This window comes from Carya illinoinensis, chromosome 1 (genome assembly GCF_018687715.1).
Source record: "Carya illinoinensis cultivar Pawnee chromosome 1, C.illinoinensisPawnee_v1, whole genome shotgun sequence".
Taxonomy (NCBI): domain Eukaryota; kingdom Viridiplantae; phylum Streptophyta; class Magnoliopsida; order Fagales; family Juglandaceae; genus Carya; species Carya illinoinensis.
This window is the reverse complement of record NC_056752.1, coordinates 9891052-9912967: the sequence shown is the minus strand read 5'-3', so window position 1 is coordinate 9912967 and position 21916 is coordinate 9891052. Positions and strand designations below refer to the sequence as shown.

Sequence of the window (21916 nt, the reverse complement as noted above, 5' to 3'; positions counted from 1 at the left end):
ATGAATAAAATAAATTATAAATATTTCATTACAAAAATAATAATAGATTAATATTATTTCATGAAAAATTATCGTTAAAAATTTGAAATATATATTAAGTTGTACTTTTTAGAATTTTATTTATATGTATATGTAGTAAATTATTGAGATCTAATTTTATAAATAGTTATATTTTTATGATTTTTTATTTTCTTTTTATTTTATATGAACGTATCACATATTAGAAAAGTTGTCCGCCCTAATAAAAGTTTCTGGTTTTGATGATGCTTGGATAGTAAGCTCAAGTTGGGAGATTTGAGGCTTCTATGTAGGCTAGATATGGAAAAGGTCAATGACTGAGTAAGCTCCAATAGCTTGATACAAATTGATCCTTTATCCCCATTACTATTTGTTTTCATAATGGGATTTTTAGTAAAATGCTATCAAGTGTCGAGAAGGGTGGTTTCTTACTCGGATCCTCGGTGAGGCAAATTTTGGTCATTTCAACATCTCTTCTCTTATTTATTGATGACACTCTAATCTTTTTACTAGATCAACAATGATCATATTCGAGGACTTTCTTCTATGTTTTGAAGTCATTTTTGGATTGAAGGTGACTTTAGCCAAGTTGAAAGTAGTTTCGGTGAGAAATATTCTTAAGGTCGAGAATATGGCTTCCATTCTGAGATGCAAGATAACCTAATTGTCAATGAAATATCTCGATCTTCCTTTGGGTGCTCATTTAAAATCAAAATCTATTTGAAATAATGCGCTAAAAAAATGTAGTAGAAATTGACTAATTAGAAGAGGGTGTATTTATTCAAAAGTGGTAGGGTTGCTGGCTTGAAAAGCATCGTCTCCAAACATTTCATCTAGTAGACTTTTATCTTGAAAATCATTTATTCACTCTCAATCAATAATTTCCCAACTTTTACAATCCAAACATCACCTTGAAAACGCCATCCAAATATATACCATATTCCTTAAAATTACTCAATGTTGGAATAAACTCATACCACCTAGTAAGTAGATCATGTGAGACTTATACATATGCAACACTTTCATAATTCACTCACTGCCTATTGAGAGATGCAACTTAATTCAAGCCTCAACGTGTCACTAAGTGAAAAATAAGACTAGTTACATATATATGCCTTACATATTTCAGTACCCACTTGGTAAACATTTCATGTGGGAGTTGACACCCATACAATAATTGTCTATTTTATAATCCAATACAAGGTTTTAGGAAAATTTTATGTGTAATTACTTTTGTGTATTCCTTGTGCATTCCACTAATGTGATTGACTATTTTACTTTTTTATAATATAAAATAACTGTTTTATCTAATTACATTAGTAGAGTGTGCATGAAATATGCAAAAGTGACTGTATGTAGCAGAACACAAGATTTAACTCAAACTAGGTGTTAAAATGAAAGACAAAACTTGCCACACTACAAGAAAAACTATCATTAATTAAGGTTTACTATTAGTGGGAAAAAATTGCAAATTCATTGCTAATATATCTTTCAAGTTGGCGCTATTGTACACTTTTTATTGGTGAAAATTTAAAGGCTCTTTTCTTAAAAGCAAAAGAAATTAGGATGAAAATCTTTTCTGACAAAATATTCTCCATAGTTAGTGTTTGGGCGGGGATGAAAATAATTTGGTTGATCTCCAATTCTAAGAGTGGAATTGGAAATATTTATTGGCCTAATGAGAAAACTCTAAACTAAAGAGTAACTCTTTATTTACCTTAGTTCTAGCTATGGCTCATCCACCTCCATTTGTACTTTAATGGTTAACCCACATTCACTTGTATCACAACCATCAACTTCGAACCAAGAGATTTCAGTAGTGGGCTCCGTGAATGACTGAGTTTGAAGACTTAACATCCATCGACATCAATATTGATAGTCAAATATCCCTGATAATGAAAATTATTTTAAGGAGAGGTTACGCTAATGATAACCGTCTAAACCATGATTCATCTAGAAGTGCTACATTTAAGTCTCTTGTGCTAGGCTTACCAAGTGAACCGACTTTTATTGTAATATTGGTTAATCATTTTAGAATATGATAGAGATTCGACTATCACTCTTTCTAGGATAATTACATTTTGTAGTGTTTTTTTTATACAAAAGATAGGGGGTTTCGAATCCAGATTTTCCATTTAGAGAATCGAGTAATATATCATCAGACCATTAGCATCTTAGCATTACATTTTGCATTTGGTTCCAATGTTCCAACTCATTTTAGAAGACCAACAAAAATAAGTAAAATTATCTATATATACACGTGTAAGCAAGATCTTCTCCTAAATTCTTATTTACTTCATCTCAAGCAAAAACATCTGAAATTGTCCAAATAAGGTAACACATCTTACCCAACAATTTGCAAAGTCAAAACGCTTTGATAAAAAATACAATGCTTATGAATGTTTTGTTGCATACTTTTCAAACAACTACTAATCAAAGTCACCAAAGCGCACAGCCGAAGTAAATGCACAACGAACACATACCATAAGATGTCCGATTGATTGCGCTCTCGACCCGCTTTGACCATTAAGTCCCTAACGAAATCATCATCTAAACAGAAACCACCCAACCACCGTGCGGAAAAAAGGAGGGTGAAATGGGGAGAAAAAAAACAATATTTACCAGATCGCCCTCCTTTGCCTTTATTCTAATCGCAGGAAGCAACAGAGGCATCATCGTCAGCAGAAGCAGCAAGAACAAAAGCTTAAAGAGTCAAAGCCCTCAACGCCCACGAAACCCTTCTTCTCCTTCGCATCTCTATCTCTATCTCTATCTCTCTTTAGAATTTCCATTCCGCTCTCGCCGAATCCCGAATCCCTCAAAGTTTGGACCCCTCGAATCGTTAGTTTTGGTTTTTATTTGACTTTCCCCTTTCTACGGAGATTTTTCCATCAAAACCCTAGCTTGATTTTCCGCCTGGGAACCCAATCCCTGGCCCTGGCTTTAGCTCGGGATTCGTCTTCGAGTAGAGGAATTGGAATTCGTTCAAAACCCTAGCTTTGGTTTGTGGTTGAATCATGGTGCGTTTTTGCTATTAGATTTGAAAATTTGTGGTGCAAACTCTTATTCTTGGTGAAAATATTATAGCTTAGATTTTGGGTGATTTCAATTTTTTTTTTCCATAATATCCAGAAGATTTGTGTTTGTACTGTTCATTATATATTCTAGGAATTTTCTGTCGTTTCTTTTGGGAGGGAGATTTGGAGTGATTTGAGCTACTTCGGCGGTTAGGTTTGACTGAACAGCTGAAAATTAAGAGTTAATTTTGATGAGTCCTTATATTTGATTTTAAACATTAGTGTGATTTGATCAATCATGCAATTCAATGGGATGTCGGTAGTGAGTTCGAATTTTGAATTATAGAAAGCCCAGACTTTAGGGCCGTGCTTCATTTTGAGTTTAATGTTGTAAACTCTAGGGTTGTGATTAACATTCTGTTTGTGAATTTGACATGTCAAATACAACTACTGCTGGATTCGAAGTTTCTTGACTTGTATATGTTTAAAATTATATCATTAGCAACTCCAAACTATTGCTCTAGCATCTCAAAAGTTCAGACTTTTAATACGATGCAAGTAGTTTCATTAAGATTGTAAATCTCACCAATTGCCATTAGTTGGGTTATGCTGGATTTACATTTTGCATGGATGATTGGTTTCAAGGATGTAAATTTCCATTATATGTTCGGTGTTTGAAATGATGATTTGTGAACAGTCCAAGTTTTGGTTACTGAAAATATTGGGTTATGTTTCTCTTCTATTTATTTATTTTCTGGATGGAGGTATTGGGTTATCTCACGTTTTTGTCGAGTCCTTTTGTTTTAAGTCCTAGCATAAGCAACCTCGAGCTGTAAATAGGGGTTCATTATCATTTTTTGTTGTTTGTTTAAAATTTTGAAATGCTACAGCACCGGATACAAAATTCTCGATTTATGTTTGCAACAGTCTTCTTTCTAGCAAACTCGGAAGTTTCTGCACTAATGGTTTTCTTGTTTATATGCTTGTCTTTACCTCTAATTTTTCCATTCGTCCGTGTGTTTTTCCCCACTCGTTGGATGTTTTACTGCATATTCTAGTGGTACTCCTGACATTCTGATTGTCAAATGCAAACATGTCTCTGGTTTGACAGACTTGGTCATAAAGATTCAGTGCTTAATCTGGATGGAATTTTGAAATTTCAACTTACATTCTGCAGCTTTTTGATAGGAGCTCATTAACACATCGACTGATGCTAGAGGTTATAGAATAGAATCATTTTTGTGTAGTATCCAATTTTGTTATCTAATATCTTAATTCGCTGTCATATTTTGTTAATTCTATGGCATATTATTTGGATATATGAAGTAAGTGGTAGATTCCCTTTGTTAGACATGATATGCTGAGCATGTTTTTTTAATACAGTTTCTAATAGCGGCTTGATGCTGGGAGCAGTATGCCGGTTGTAGTTGGGAGAAATGCAAAGGTATCATCCTGCTGGCTGCACTAGTGCAGTTAATAACAGTGCAATAGGTGGGCCATCAGCTAGGGATACTGCCCGAGCTGATTCTTCTTCATTGTCAGCTAACTATGGCCTGAACTCTAGGTAAATGGGTTCCTGAAAAATTGGATGTCTTACACACTTTATGCAGATAATGAATCCCTGCATTGCCTACCTCACCCCCATTACGTTTGCTTTTGATTATTGTGGCCTTGTTACTGTATGAAATGGCTTTGCCTAATTATTAGGATCAATGAACTTTCTTACTTGGGCTTTGCCCATTCTTGGGAAAAAAGTTTCTTATTAATTATGGAAAAAATAAAATAAACTTTCTTACTTATAAAAAAAAAAAGTGTATGACATGATGAGATTCCTATTAAGATATTGGTTCCAATTAATAGGAGGTTGATCATATTTGGAGAGTAAGTCATTAGTGTATAATAACGCTTGATTTGTTCATAATTAACTAGTTTGTGATAGAATTTATTGTGATGCATTTCCATTGTTGCGAGATCACGTGGTAGTGGCAATCATATTTATAAAGTTCCTTACTTTCTTAGTTAAAGTAAGCGAACTTTATGAGACTAGATTCTGCAATCTTATAGTCTCATTTGGTGATGTTGATGCCTTAGGTGTGCACTAAATTTAGACTTTTGGGCTTCTACTTACTATATTTGGGCAAGTGACGAAATTACTTTTTTATTTTTATTTTTTTATTTTAAGAACAGAATTTCGTTAAAAAGTGCAAAAGGCACAAGCAATAAGATACAAAAAAGGCCATTAAATGCCACTCCATAGGGCCTTTTAATCTCATTAGAACACACTTTTATCTCATCAATATTTAGCATCTACAAAACTCTCCGCTAGCCTTCTCTATTGTTTTGATAGCACCGAAGTCACTTCTCCAAAAGTGCATGGTTAAAGAATAGCAGGTTCTAGGCTTCTAACCGATCCTTAGGGATTATAGAATATTTTTTCGATAGGTAAAAAGAAGTTTATTAATCCACGTAACTAGGCACAGCCCAAGTACATAGGGAGTATACAAGAGAAAACATCTAATTACAAGCTAAGCATTAGAAAAAGCGACATAGAAATCATGAAAATAGGTCCCATCCAATGCAATATCCAATGCCCAAAGTAATAATGTATGGAAGAAAAAATCCCTAATCCCTCCCAATGAGCGTTCTCTATCTTCGAAACAACGTTTGTTCCTCTCATTCCATATACACCACATAAGACATAAGGGAACCATCTTCCAAACGGCTGCAATTTGGCAATTAGCTTGAGTTCCTCTCCAACAAGCCAGTAGATCCACTACCCTCTTAGGCATCACCCTCCTTGGGGGTTGATGACATAATGTTGTATAATGATCTAACCGTCAAGTTCTTGTTCCTGGGGTTAATCCAAACCAACCTATCCTCCCCTCTACTCTTCATATTCAACGCATACACTATTCTGTAAAAATCTGAGATGTCTGCCAGCCCCCAATCCTGTACAGCTCTAATAAATCTCACATTCCACTGTAAAGAGCCATTGGAATTGTCCATATAATCTACAACTGAAGTTCCCTCATCAAATGCAATCCTGAAAGCATTCTTTAGGGCGGTATCCCCACACCAAATATCATGCCAAAATCTAATCCAAGATCCCCTACCTACCACAAATCTAAAATTGCTATTGAAATCCCCCCATTTATTCTGAATAAATTTTCACACTCTCACACTATACACACCTCTCACATCATTTGAACACCATCCTCCCCAAATGCTCCCAAATTCGGCATCAACAACATTCCTCCAAAGGGCACCCCTTCCTAGTAATACCGCAGTAATGATTTCCCTAGGAGTGCCTTATTAAAAATTCTCAACTTCCATACCCACAAACCTCCACTAGAGATTGGGCTACAAATCTTTTCCCACTTAGGTAAATGCAATTTATTCTCATCACCCATACCACCCCACAACAAAGCACGAAATATCTTTTCGATTCTATTAGCCACCCCTATAGGCAAAGGAAATAAAGATAGAAAATATGTAGGGAGGTTAGATAAAGTGCTCTTAATAAAGGTGATTCTTCACCCTTTAGACAAATAAATCCTTTGGCCCAACTTATTTGGTGAAATTTGACGTCTTCACCAAACCTCGCTAAAGGAAATCTTGCTGCAACTTCTCTAGGTGATTAGCAATGCTAGATGATAGTAGAGAGACATGAAATAAGTAGGCATATTGAAAGAATGCTTGCAAACAACATAATTCTACTACCTTTTGACCTCAATCTCACTATAACTTCTTCTCTTGTCGGCTCACTCAATCTTCTCAATAACCCTATCTCAAATTACCTTGGCCTCCACCAAATGAAGGCCATGATAGCTCGTATGTAAAGATGACACCTTACTTTCCATAATGCGTACCAGACTATTCACATTAGTAACTAGACCGATTGTAACCAACTTAGATTTAAATAAGTTGACCTTCGACCATTAATTGCTTCAAAATATACAAATAAAATGTGCACACAACAAAGGTGATTCAGGTTTACCCCGAAAAGCAATCGAGTATCATCAACATACGAAAATGTGACAAGTTAATGATGCAATAAACCCCTAGGGGTTGGCTCAAGCTGTAAGGGCTTTGGTGTTGAGGATATGCTCCCCCCAAGTCTAAGTTTCAAAGCTTTGGATACGAACAATTTCTAGGGGTCACATCCCATTAGTGAAGAGTCAATAATTTACATCCATGTGATGGGGATGCATTACACGGTTTGGGGTTTAGCGGAGTAAAGGAATGTTGCATTTCCACGGTCTCTGGGATTCCTCGTCATAAAAAATATAATAGAAACTCCCAATTGGCATGATCATAGGCATTCTCAATGTCTGCTACTCCCAAATTTTCTACACTTCCTTCCAACTAGCCAGTATCTCAACAGCCATCTTTGCATTTTCTAGGATGCCCTTTAAATCCTGATGTTGCTTAGACTAGATTGGTTAATCTAAACTTTTTGGATTTATTAAATCATACTTGCAAAAAAAGTCATCAAATTATCATCGATATTTTGTGCAGGCGACAGTCTCAACTAACTCCATACAAGTTGAAGTGTGATAAAGAACATTTAAATTCCCGGTAACCCCTGCAACATAATAGTACCTTTTTTGTTGTATTATTTGTTTTTACTTCTCCACAGTGAATGGGTAGGTTTGCAGTGCGGTGTTCTCATTTCAATAAATATTGTTTAAGGGCAGTGTAGAAGTTTCTGGTTGATCTGATATTTTGTTTTAACATCTATCATATTTAGTTCTATATATCACAATTTTTTATTCTGTTAATCTCAGACTTGGGCCACCTGACTTTCACCCCCAAGCTACAAATTGTCCTGAGGAGACACTTACCAGAGAGTATGTCCAAAGTGGTTACAGGGAGACTATTGAAGGAATTGAGGTATTTATTTATTGTGTACATCAGTTTTTGAAGAATTGAGGTACATTTTTACTGTCTGCATATTAAATTAAATTATCTTCTCCAGGAGGAAGTACGTATAGATATGGAGGCTATTGCCATGTTTAACTATAAATCTGATTTTTTTTTTTTTTTAAATCGTCTATTTTAAGTAAATTTGTTGTTGCTTGGTAACAGAATGTGCCTTTTGGTTTCATACAAATAAAATGTCCTTTCCTGTTAATTTTTATTAATCCCAGACATGCAATAAATGATATATTTGACATATTGTTCCTTGTTTCCACTGTTTTATAATGTTTTTGAGAAGTAATTATTTTATAAAAATTACTCCAGGTTTCCACCATTTTATGAAAAATACTTGAAGAATATGTGATCACTACATTGTAATTGTCCTGTCTGGTATTAAGTTTCTTGCAATGACAGTCAAGTCTTGAAAACTGTGAATCCTGCTTGTCTCTCTAGCTGTTCACATTTCAAATTTTGCTTCCAATAATTCACAGTTATTACTATGACCTGTTTTATTGGGGGGAAATGACTTGTTTACTAACAGATGACTGACTGAATCAGAATCGATGCACCTCAAACTACTACTACTAACAAAAAAAGACAGACTAGAGTCGTGTGTTGTTTATGGATTTCTGATTTAGATGTCTATACTCTAAGCTTAGATGTGCATATTTCTAATTTTAGGTATGTTAGAACTTTTGTTCCTTCTCTCCTCTCTCGCATTTTTTATTGGAGAAATATTTTGTCCTTAGTACATGAAAGGTTGTTGGTTGGTACATAGATGTAAGTTGAACTCTAAAATGGTGTCATCTTTAAGGCAGATATTTTTTATTTAGATGGTATGGATAATAACTGAAACTCCTTGCACCAAAAAAAAAAAAAAAATTGTAAATAAAAATTGTCATTGTGAATTTTGAAAAGCAATCAGCATTTTTGCATTTTTATTTTGCCAGATACAAGTGTTGAAGAAATATGTCCGCTGATAAAATAAATATTTGGTCTTGCGGCCCTTGCTTATCTGCCTTCAAACATATTGTCATCAAGAACTTCAATTCTTCTGTATGCTTCTTTGATGGGTGGTATCTAACTTTGTTTTACTTGATGCGTGAGGTAGGAAGCTAGAGAGATTTCATTGACTCAGGTTCAAGCTTTCACTAAGCCTGTGGTTGTCAAGTGCAAAGAGGTGAATCACTTGATGAGGCTATGATGGCGGGCTCTCTTTTCTTACTAGCAACAAAGTTTTGCTATTTTTTTCCCCACTTTCTCCATGCATGATTCCTTGTTCATGGAAAATTGATTGGAAGGCTACATGATCTGTGACTGTTGGCTTTTCTTTGCAGGCAATTAGAAAACGTTTCAGGGCCATCAATGAATCTCGTGCTCAAAAGCGAAAGGTGAGGAATTGACTTCGCAACCATTATTTGCTTTCGGGAAACAATATATTTAAACCCTTTTTCCTAGTTGTGTGCCTTTAGACCAATTTGTTTTTTTGTTTTTTTTTCCTTGGTGGGCATTATCTTGCCTAGTGAGGTTTTTGAACTTTTGAAATCTTATTATGAAATTTTACAAGATATGATATTCTTACCATGCAGGCTGGTCAGGTTTATGATGTGCCACTTTCTGGTTCACAATTAACTAAACCTGGCATCTTTCCTGAACAAAGAGCATGTGGTGAAGACTTCCGGAAGAAATGGATTGAGGTATGTCTTCTATTCTCACTGAATAACAATGTGCATATACTTCAATAATTGATAAAGTTTTGGTTTTTGTTTCCTTTGATGATTGTTTACCCTTTTCCCATCAATTGGAAAATGTCTTCTAGATTTTCCTTCGTTGTCCTATTACTATCCTAGAAGCCTCACTGGTTTCCCGGTGGACTTGTCAGGCGTTCGAAGTTGTGTAACAATCTCTTGCAATATTATTGACATCATTTATTCATGTCTCATTTTAAGGTCTTCAATAGGCTTTTATTATACTTGCATACTAAAATAAAAACTTCTGTAATAGAATTCTTAGTAATGCAAACTAGCAAATTGCGACTGATAAGTTCCAAAATTAAGCATGTTTAAGTCGTGTTAGTAGAGCTATAAGGAGTGAAGCTCACACACACTGACTGATGGAGGGTGGGATCACATCCGCTTGCTTGCTGCCCAGCTCCACAGTAACAAAGTGGAAAGTAAGCCCGCCCCCATAACCACACAGGAGGGTAATGAGGTTCAACTGGTTATTGGAGATTGTGAAAAAAGAGAGAGAAAGAAATGGTCTTGGGAGAGGAGAAGGGACTGCAATGCACTTTCCGCTTTTTGGCCTTATGGTGAATGATTGTCTCCACTATGTTAGTTCTCTCAACACTTTACTGGCAAACATTAAGGCTATAGGGTGGCATTCATCTAGTCAAGCTTTGGTTAAGAAATTTTTTGATTATGTAGGAACAATATGGACTAGAGACGTGTTAAATGTTACACGAAGGTGAGATAAGATCTACATACGGGTTGAGTAGCCCAAGTGGTAAGGGTGAACTTGTGTGCATGAGCCCCATGTCACAGTTTTGATTCCCCTTGGGATCAAACTGCGATTTAAGTGGGAGGCCATGGTGGTGGGTTGCTGTGCTAGTCTCCCCAGAGGTTTAGGTTCCATGTGTGAGTCTTAAGGGCTCTGCTGTGGGGTGGTTCTCCCGTCATTAAAAAAAAAAAAAAAAAGATCCATATATGGGTTCTGGAGGCATGGGTTGCCATAGTATAGTGTAGACATTGAGTCTTCCAACTTTGCTGTTAGGATGAGGCATTTGTTCCAGTATCTTTTCTTGAAAGTGAAATGGCTGCAAAGCATTTATTGTGTAGCCATCGTAAAGCCTAGACTACTGGCAGTCTTCCAACTTTACTGTTTTGGGGTATTTGGATTACCTTGTTTGGAGGCATTTATGTGAAGGAAATCAAGATGCCCATGGGAATCTGGATTCCCTCCGAATGCCCTTTTGATGGGAATGTAGATTCTCTTGTAGAGGATTAGAAAGAATGAAATAAAAAAAAAAAAAAAGATTCTTGTAGAGGTGGGAATTCACATTCCTCTCGCGGTAGGAATTTTATTTTTAATTTTAAATGGATAAAAATACCCTGCACAATTTTTTTTAATTACATAAATTATATATATATAACAATTTAGGATTGTTTGATGTATATTTTTTTGTTCTTTATTGACGCCATATATTCTAAATAAATGCTTGTTTATGCTATTATTTTCTTTTAATTTGTTGGCTGTTATTAATGGTGTACAAGAAAATTAATTTCTTTATGTTGAATGTTGTTACGATTATTTTTAATGCTATTTGTTTTGTCAGTGGACCATTTTTAATATATATATATATATATATATATAAGTGGGCAATTATTTTATTTCATAGAAGAACAAAAGCAAACATGTTTTAGTTGTTACTAAATTATAAGCAAGTAAAATATATCAAACGAGATATAGAGTTTTATATTTCAAAAATGAAAGAAAACATGAAAGAAATGAAAGTTTTATATAGAGTTTTATAGATATTTCTACCATTTACTTATCAAAAAAAAAAAAAAAAGGAAAGAAAGAAATAAAGAAAAACCATAGTTTGTATATAATTTTATTTTCTATGAATTCTATTTAATTTTTAATCTTGTGACTAAACAGTCTTATACATTTGAAGTGATAAAAGAAGGATAGTTTGTAAAGATATCTAATTCCTATAGGATGGCCAGAAATAAATCAAATATGAGAATATCATATTCTTAGGATGAGGTATTTGTTCTAGAATCTTTTATTGAAAGTGATGCATGCGATAGAGCATTTTATTGTCTCTGTTGAGCATGCCTGAATTTGTCTAGATTTTTTATGGATGATAAATCTATAGTAGGTTTTTTACTTGATAAATTTGTGACCTTGACTTCCTTTGATTCTGTCTTTTTTTTTTTTTTTTAAATAAAATTTATTGCAGGGTCTCCACATAGATAGAACGTACCTTTGTATATCTTCGTGTAATTGGGCTATGCCTATCATTATTTAATAAAATCGTGTAATTAAAAAAAATATTTATTGCAGGGTCTATCACAACCACACAAACGGTTACGTTTTTTGGCTGATCATGTTCCTCATGGATTTAGGAAGAAATCTCTCTTTGAGATTCTAATTAGGAATAATGTTCCATTATTGAGAGCAACTTGGTTTATCAAAGTAACTTATCTTAATCAGGTATGGATGCTTGAACGCTTGAACACTCATATCCACCTGTTGCTATTCCAAAATGTTCGCTGCTATTTTTAATATTGAAAGGTTGCAGATGATGGTTTTACTTTGCAGGTTCGACCTAGTTCTGCAAGTATCTCTTCAGGGGCTCCTGAAAAAACTCAGTTGTCTCGCACCGAACTCTGGACAAAAGATGTCATTGATTATATGCAATATCTCTTGGATGAGTTTTTCTCAAGAAACAATTTTCATTCTATTCCACATGGCAGAGATCGGTCAACACAAGTGCCTTATGCTGGGTCATTACAGCATAGGAATGATCCATCATCAACAGTCCTTGATGGTGAGGAGCCTTCCCTGCATTTCAAATGGTGGTACATGGCACGTCTCTTGCAATGGCACCATGCGGAAGGGCTACTTCTTCCTTCTCTTATCATTGATTGGGTTCTGAATCAACTACAGGTACTTTGTCCATGTGTTTTTTTGTTTTTAATACTATTTTGGGGATAAAGTGCTTTACTGTGCTCTTTAAAAGTTTAATAAAAGCTGTTAGTATCATTGGAAGTACGCAAATGTTTCATTGGTTTTAATTTACATTTTTGTGCTCTTCAGGAAAAGGATTTTCTCGAGATTTTGCAGTTTCTGTTGCCTATTATATATGGTGTTTTAGAAACTGTTGTTCTATCTCAAACATATGTACGGAGTCTCGCTGGGGTAGCTATTCGTTTCATTCGTGAACCTTCTCCTGGTGGATCAGATCTAGTAGATAATTCGCGGAAGGCATATACAACTTCTGCACTGGTTGAGATGCTTCGGTATTTAATACTGGCTGTACCTGATACATTTGTTGCATTGGACTGCTTTCCCTTACCACCCTATGTAGTATCCCATGCAGTAAATGATGGGAATTTCATATCGAAGGTTTCTGGGGATGCAGAAAAGAAAAAAAATGGTTCTGCAGAAGTTGCTTCATTGTTCAAAAGTAAAGCTATAGATGCTCAATATCAATCCTTGGCCTTTGATCATGTTGTTTCCTCTATTCGGAAACGTGCCAATAATCTTGCAACAGCTGCAAGGCCTGGCTATCCAGGGCATAGTCTGGCTAAAGCTGTACAGTCCTTGGATAAATCTCTTGTGCATGGAGATGTCAGAGGAGCTTGTAAATTTCTCTTTGAAGATCATTGTGATGGTGCCATTGCTGAAGGTTGGATTGCAGAAGTAAGCCAATGCCTAAGGTCATCATTGAAGTGGATTGGGACTGTGAATTTATCATTTGTTTGTTCTGTGTTTTTCCTTTGTGAGTGGGCAACATGTGATTACAGGGATTTTCGGACTGTCCCACCTGATAACCTTAAGTTTTCAGGCAGAAAAGATTTTTGTGAAGTATATATTGCTATTCGAATTTTAAAGCTGAAGGTAAAAGATTTGCAAAGTTCATCTCGAGGCAAGAGTGGGAACGCCCTTGGAATTAGTGGCATTGGAAAAGGTTCCTCTCAGCAAAACTCTGGCTGGACACCTGTGGGAAATGTATTCGAAATTAATGACAATTTGAGGAGGGTGGATCGAAGTTTTGTAAAGTCAGATATATTTGAGAGCCCTGGTCCCTTACATGATATCATAGTCTGCTGGATTGATCAGCATGAAGTAAGCAATGGAGAAGGTTGCAAACGCCTTCATCTACTTTTTGTGGAACTCGTCCGTGCTGGCATATTTTACCCCCAGGCATATGTGAGACAGCTGATAGTAAGTGGAATATTGGAAACGAATGGACCTGTGGTTGACCTCGACAGAAGGAAGAGACATTATCGAATATTGAAGCAGTTGCCTGGGCTCTTTATGTGTGATGCTTTGGAGGAAGCAAGGATTGCTGAAAGACCAAAACTTTTGGAGGCCATGCATATTTACTCAAATGAGCGCCGCCTTGTACTTCGTGGATTGTTTTGCGAGCAATGGAAAAACTCAAAACCAGCAAATATATCAGCTCAGAAGCCCATCCATGGGAAGGATGGTGCTTCCTTAGCTCCCGTTGAACACTGGAAAGCTTCTCAATCATCATCTAATGTACTAGCTGCTAAAAATTCTAAAAATGATTTTGATGTTGAGGAGCTGAAGATGGCCATCTCAGTACTGCTCCATTTTCCAAACAATTCATCTTTATCCATGGATATAGGACTTGATGAATCTCAAGGGAGTGTCAAGAGGGATTTTGGGTCAATCATCAACAAGATGGATCTGTTGGAAGGTACACCTGGGTGTGAAGAATGTAGAAGGGCAAAGAGACAAAAATTAAATGAGGAAAGGAGCCCATACCTTCAAGTACATTCACCTATTCCATCAGACGATGAAGATACATGGTGGGTGAGGAAGGGGCCTAAATCTTTGGAGTCCTTCAAAGTTGAAGCTCCACTTAAGTCAACCAAGCAAGTCCCCAGGAGTCGGCAGAAGACTGTGCGTAAAACTCAAAGTCTTGCTCAGTTAGCATATTCTAGAATTGAGGGTAGTCAGGGAGCATCTACAAGTCACGTATGTGATGGTAGGATAAGCTGTCCTCACCATAAATCTGGAATGGAAGGAGAGACTCCTAAGTCAGCTGATGGGATCAAAACAAACCATTGCGGAGACATTGTTACCATTGGAAAGGCTTTAAAGAAGCTGCATTTTGGAGAAAAGAGGACAATTACAGTTTGGTTGATGACTGTTGTTAGGCAGCTTATTGAAGAGACAGAAAAGACTGTGGTCAAGGTTGGCCAGTTTGGTAGGCCTTTCACTCCTGTTGATGATAGGAGCTCTATACAGTGGAAGTTTGGAGAGGATGAACTGTCTGCTATACTGTATTTGATGGATCTAACAAATGATTTAGTTCCAGCGGTCAAATTTCTGCTTTGGTTGTATCCAAAGGTTCTCAGTAGCTCAAATTTTACAATCCATGCTGGGAGAAATGTTTTGATGCTGCCAAGGAATGCGGACAACCAAGTTTGTGAAGTAGGGGAGGCATTTCTTTTGTCATCCCTTCGAAGGTGGACTCTCAACTTTTTAGCTATTTGGTTTGAGCTCTATTTAAGTTTTGTTATTTCTGGCTTTGAATCTGTTTTCTCTCTGCTGCTTCTGCTTCTGTCCCTTTGCTATCTGTGTGTCTGGTTATCTGCATGTTGTCGTTGCCTTGCTATTTGGTTTGAGCTCTATTTGATTTAAATATGCAGCTTGTTGAGCATTTATTTTGTTATATTGTTGACCTTTTGTTTTTGGATTTAATCTCTTTGATACCTGCGTTGCCTTGATACCATCTTTGAAATCTTGCTACTATGAGTATTAGGAAGACATGGGAGGTTACATTTTTTTAGGATGTTTAATTATCTTGGTAATGTTATGATGCAATAAAACCTAACTTGTCTTATCTGCCTAATGACTAATTTGGTTCAGGTATGAGAACATACTTGTTGCGATAGATCTTATTCCTCAAGCTTTGTCGGCCACAATGCATCGTGCTGCAGCTGTTATGGCCTCAATTGGAAGAGTTTCTGGTTCAACAGCCCTAGTTTATGCTCGATACCTTTTGAAGAAATATGGCAATGTGGGTAGTGTCATTGAATGGGAGAAGAGTTTCAAGGCTACATGTGATAAGAGACTTCTTTCTGAACTGGAATCTGGACGCTCAGTAGATGGAGAGTCGGGGTTTCCACTTGGAGTTCCTGCAGGAGTTGAGGATCTTGATGAATATTTCCGTCAAAAGATAGGTGGTGGTCGGTCATCAAGAGTGGGTATGAACATGAGAGATATAGTGCAACGACATATTGATGACACTTGTAACTATTTCCTTGGTAAAGAGAGAAAGCCTTTTGCTGCTGGTCCACCAAAAGGTCCTGTTTTTGACAAATGGGATGATGGATATCAGGTCGCTCAGCTAATAATTACAGGAATAATGGACTGCTTTAGGCAGACTGGTGGTGCCGCTCAAGAAGGGGACCCCTCATTAGTGTCTTCTGCTGTTTCTGCCATCGTTAGTAATATTGGACCAACTATAGTGAAAATGCCTGATTTTTCAGGAAGTAATAATACAAACATTTCATCTGCTGCAGGTTCATTGAATTTTTCTAGACACATTTTGCGTATCCATATAACTTGCCTATGCCTGCTAAAGGAAGCTCTTGGAGAGCGCCAAAGCCGTGTATTTGAGATAGCTCTTGCAACAGAAGCTTCTTCTGCCCTGGCTGGAGTTTTTTCTCCTGTAAAGGCATCTCGCAATCAGTTTCAGTTGTCTCCTGAAGCTCATGAATCTAATGCAAACATGTCAAATGAAAGTTTGAGCAGTTCTACAAAACTAGTGCTCAGCAGATCAACAAAAATTGCAACTGCTGTGTCTGCCCTTGTGATTGGGGCGGTTATTCATGGGGCTACTAGCCTGGAGAGAATTGTAACTGTCTTCCGCTTGAAGGAAGGATTGGATGTAATTCAATTTGTGGGGAAGACAAGATCCAATTCAAATGGTAATGCCCGTTCAATTGGGGTTCCGAGGGCGGATAACCCTGTTGAAGTTTATGTGCATTGGTTTAGATTGCTTGTGGGGAATTGCAGAACTGTCTGTGATGGACTGATTGTAGAACTCTTGGGTAAACCATACATAGTGGCACTTTCAAGGATGCAGCGCATGCTGCCTCTTAGCTTAGTCTTTCCACCCGCCTATTCAATATTTGCCTACCTTATGTGGCGGCCATTCATTGTGAACTCAAATCTGGCAACTCGCGAAGACATCAACCAATTATATCAATCTTTAACAATGGCAATGGTTGATGCTATAAAACACTTGCCTTTTCGAGATGTATGCTTGAGAGACAGTCGGGGTTTCTATGATCTTGTAGCTGCAGATGGTAGTGATGCTGAATTTGCTACCATGCTAGAGTTGACTGTTTCAGATAACCATTTAAAATCCACGGCCTTTGTTCCTCTCCGAGCCAGGATTTTTCTAAATGCCATCATTGACTGTAAAATGCCTCAATCACTATCTGCACTAGAAGATGGGAATCGGATTTCCGGACATGGTGAATCTAGAGTTCAATATTTGGAGAGTGAAACAAAACTTCTAGATAAGCTTGTACATGTCTTGGATACCCTGCAACCTGCAAAATTTCATTGGCAATGGGTGGAGCTCAGGCTTCTTTTGAATGAACAATCCCTCATTGAAAAAATTGAAAACCATGATATGTCCTTTGTGGATGCTTTACGGTCCTCATCTCCTACTCCTGAAAAAGCTGCTGCTTCTGAGAATGAGAACAACTTTATTGTCATCATCCTCACAAGGTTACTGGTCAGACCTGATGCAGCACCCCTTTTCTCAGAGGTGGTTCATCTTTTTGGACAGTCCCTGGAAGACTCAATGCTGCTACAGGCTAAATGGTTCCTTGGAGGCCAGGATGTTCTTTTTGGTCGGAAGACGATCAGACAGAGGCTTATTAGTATTGCTGAGAGTAAAGGTCTATCAACAAAGCCCCAGTTTTGGAAGCCTTGGGGCTGGTGTAATTCTGGATCTCATCCATCACCAAAGAGGGGAGACAAGAAGTTCGAAGTCTCCTCTCTTGAGGAAGGAGAGGTTGTTGAAGAGGGAATAGACTTGAAAAGGTATGGAAAAGGGTCTACTCAAACATTGGACACTGAAGGTTCCAATGTCAACCTGCAGCATGTTACGGAGCAGGCTCTCATTGAATTACTTCTTCCTTGCATAGATCAAAGCTCTGATGAGTCGCGAAATACCTTTGCAAGTGATCTGATCAAGCAGTTTAATGGTATTGAGCAACAAATAAATGCAGTAACTCGTGGGGCCAGCAAGCAGGCAGGAGCAATACCTTCTGGAATTGAAGGACCAGCAAACAAAGGAAATAGTCGCAAGGTTATGAGAGGTGGTAGTCCTGGATTAGCTAGACGTCCTGCAGGCACAATGGATTCTGCTCCACCCTCCCCTGCAGCTTTGCGAGCTTCTATGTCATTGCGCTTGCAGTTACTCCTTAGATTTCTTCCCATCATTTGTGGAGATGGGTAATCATACAAGGACTTCTTAATTTTCATTTGGTTGCTTCTTTCATTTTTTTACCTGCATTACCTGTGGCGTGTATGGTGCGATGCTACTCCAAATCCTTTATGCTATGATAATTCTCATGAACCTCAGTCATATTAATTACAACACAATAATTTTTTTTTCGGTGATCAATATAAATTTGTTTACTTAAAAAAAAGAAAATAAAAAAATTCTTGTGTTGTAATTATTGTATTTGTTGAGTCACTTGTTACTTTTTTTTGCTTTTCCTCTTTTTTTCTTGGTAAGAATTAGATATCAAATCTAGCCAATGCTCCTTTTTTAATATTAATTAAACAGTCTTTTTTCTTGTTATCCTTATATTGCTTTGAAAAGATTATATTCTTCCTTCCGTGTAAAACCTTCTTCGTGTTTCTACTCAATTCATATTGTGATTCCATGAGCTTCATTTGGCAGATTGATTGTAATGCTTTACCATTCAAGAGTAGTTTTTGTGTCCCCTCATTTCTGTTCTGGGACTTTTTATAAATGGTGACGGTTGAGATTTTGTATGTATTGATTGCCAAATGTGATATTTTATGGTGTAACAGATGTAGATGATATTGTGTTTTAAACAATTCTTCCCTCGATCTTTGGTAAATGATCTCAAACAAATGCCACATGCTCAATGTTTGAAAAGTGAATGGAATAGGCTTTTGTGAAATACACACTACATTTTTTGTAGCAGTATAGAGTATGCTTGCTGAAATGCTTTTGCTGCTCAATCAAATCAGTTTTGAAAGTTTGCTAATAATAATTATGCACAGAACTCATTAATATCTTAAGAGAATGAAATAGCTGATATACAATATTGGCTAAGTTTCATATATTGGAATTTTCAGGGAACCATCGGGCCGGAGTATGAGGCACACACTCGCCTCAATAATACTTCGCCTCCTTGGAAATCGAGTTGTGTATGAAGATGCAGACCTTTTATTTTATCCCATGCATATTTATTTTTCCAAGAGAGAGTTGGAGTCTCCTGTAGAAGCTTCTTTGGCGGCCTCTGTAGATTTTTCTGGTGAAAGTCTCTTTGATCGGTTATTGTTGGTTTTGCATGGGTTGTTGAGTAGTTGTCAGCCGAGTTGGCTGAGGTCAAAGCCTACCTCCAAGTCAAGCAGTGAAATTACAAAGGAATCTTCTGGACTTGATCGTGAGGTAGCAGAGACTCTGCAGGTTTGATCTTTGTCATCTTGTCAATTTTAATGTGTTTTCATAAGTATATATAAATCCTTACCGTATTAAAAGTGGCACTGGTGGCATGGGTTCGAAATCCTGCCTCCTGCTAATCAACTAGCTTAAACTTGTTACCCCGCCAGGATAATAATGAAAAAATGTCAGAAAGGCCAAAATGTATTAATAAAATCTGTTACATGGATACTTTAAAAATTAATAAATAGATGTGTTGTGTGCATAAATTGACACGAAGTCCTATGTAAATTACCACCCGGTCATTTCTTTATGCATTGGAGGTCCAAAACCCCACGGTAATCTCATATTGTAAAATGCATAATGTGTATCATATGTTACAGTTATTGGCAATATCTGTTTTTTCCTTGAAAGGAAATAGTCCTTAATGCATGATAGGGAGGTTGAGCTAGAAATAGTGGGTATATGTGGAAGTTATCTTCTTTCTTTCCCTCTGTTTTTCTCCCTGTTTGTTTCCTAATCTTCAAATTTCTTGCACTTGGTCTCTCAGGCTTTTTTTGCCACCCCATCATGTATTAAAATGTTACACGTTGTCACTTGCCAGGAAAAAATTGAACAAATTGTCTAATGGATAAATGGTTTTTTGTGTCTAACATGTTATCAACTGATGCAGAATGACTTAAATCGGATGCCACTGCCCGAAACAATTCGGTTGCGAATTCAAACTGCAATGCCAATTCTTCTTCCGTCTGTCCATTGGTCCGTCTCTTGCCAGCCACCATCTGTTCCAGGTGCTGCCCTTGCTTTGCTTCAGCCCAGCATCTCCATTACTGGGGTTCATTCTTGCCCACCTCAAAGGATTCCAGCTCCTTTGGCACGAACTGCAGCTAATACGTCAGGGAAGTTCAAGCCAATGCCCTTGCAGCTGGATCACGATATGGAAATTGATCCATGGACTCTCTTGGAAGATGGTGCAGGATCTGGGCCATCTTCAAGCAACACGGCTGTGATAGGCAGCGGTGACCAGGCTAATCTTCGAGCATCCAGCTGGCTTAAGGGGGCTGTAAGGGTGAGGCGGACAGACCTCACCTATACTGGTGCCATGGATGAGGATAGCTGATATTAGTTTACTTCATTCTTGATTTGATCTGGAGTAAATCGATCCCTCAGCAGGTAATTTAAGGTTCTAAATAGGCATAATAGGCAGCGAGTTTACTGTTGCCTTTCTTGCTTTGATGATGAAGGAAACTGGTGAGGGGGATATTTTTTTGGGGTTTTGGGGTCCTTGTGACAGAAGTTTGAAGAATGTTCTCAGGTAGCCCTAGTCTTGGGCGTGCCTGACTACTAACCCTTTAATCACCCCCATCCAGACTGCACCTCAGGTGCAGTTTGGGTGCTTCTTGTATATATAGAGATATTGTTTCACTTTACCAATTGATCCGAGTAAAATATCTCAAGAATGATCCGAAGCTGTTCCACGCTCATCAATTTTAGTTGCCTCTCTCTCTCTCTCTCTCTCTCTCTCTCTCTCTCTCTCTCTCTCACATGCACATTCACCGTGAAAACTTATGCACAGTTTTTTGTTTGCGCGCACGTGTATGTTAACATATTCTCTCCTCTTAAAAAGATTGCCCAACTTTTCTTCTATGCATATTCCAATTTTTATTTTCGCGTTTCCATATCCAATTTGTTCTCTTTTCCAAAGTCCCTTTTGTCTTCACGATAATTAAATTGAGTAATTTACTTTCTCAAATAAAATATAGGCAACTTTGGAATGTTTAGTGTAAAAAAGTAGGTGAATATTACTTATAAAAAAATAAAGGTGGGCGGAGAGTAATTGACCCAAGTTTGTTAATATCTGTGCTTTTCAATGTGGACAGTCTTCAAATTCTTCATATACTAATGTTCAATACGATTTTGAGTTGTCTGAGTATTTAAATAAGTAAAATGCCAATCTGTGGACGTGCTTGACCGAATGGCAGACACCATGAATGTGTATGGCTGTATAATTTTTTGACATTTATTGCTGCAATTTCTGAAACAGCCGGTTTTGGAAGTTTTCGTTTTTTCAGTTCTTCATGTTTACTTAATAATGCTGTCTCGTCTCTGGAATTTTTCTGGACTTTAAGATTTGTTGGCCCTGCTAGAAGCGGTGCTGTAAATTTGGTACTACTATTTGTTATTTAAATACTACTACTATTATTAGTATTATCATTTGTTATTTAAAAATCACTTGTAAAAAAGATGTTTTAGTTTGAAAAATCATTTCCCCTTGGTGTTGGGTGTGGTTGGAGGGGATGCCTACCTGTGGGTTTGGTATAATTAATCATGTCACTGAACTCAGTGCAGTGATATGCTTCTCAGAATAGGCTTGGTTCCAATTAAAATTAAAATATGTGGATTTTCATATATTATGGATGATGCATATGCTACTGGGGTATTGGATGTATACAGCCAATCTTATCTTGAAGTATGACTTGATTTAATGAAAAATAAATCAAAGTATAATGAAATCTACTGAGCCTGGCGGGTATGG

General features: G+C 37.1%; 1 protein-coding gene across 6 annotated transcripts; it reads left to right on the top strand.

The window, feature by feature from the left end:
- The first annotated feature begins 2666 nt into the window (after nt 1–2666).
- LOC122309953 (mediator of RNA polymerase II transcription subunit 12-like) lies at nt 2667–20868 on the top strand. 6 transcript variants are annotated; one of them, XM_043123785.1, is made up of 14 exons: nt 2667–3038; nt 4147–4254; nt 4419–4599; nt 7554–7613; nt 7823–7928; nt 9067–9135; nt 9293–9346; nt 9545–9652; nt 12024–12173; nt 12282–12629; nt 12780–15184; nt 15588–18194; nt 19074–19407; nt 20054–20868. In XM_043123785.1, the coding sequence occupies exons 3-14, from the start codon at nt 4472–4474 to the stop codon at nt 20498–20500; spliced, it is 6816 nt and encodes a 2271-aa protein (XP_042979719.1). In that variant the 5' UTR covers nt 2667–3038; nt 4147–4254; nt 4419–4471; the 3' UTR covers nt 20501–20868. The 6 variants fall into 6 exon arrangements, with proteins under 6 accessions (XP_042979719.1, XP_042979709.1, XP_042979726.1 ...); XM_043123775.1 differs by lacking the exon at nt 4147–4254; XM_043123792.1 differs by lacking the exons at nt 4147–4254; nt 7554–7613.
- The last annotated feature ends 1048 nt before the right edge of the window (nt 20869–21916 follow it).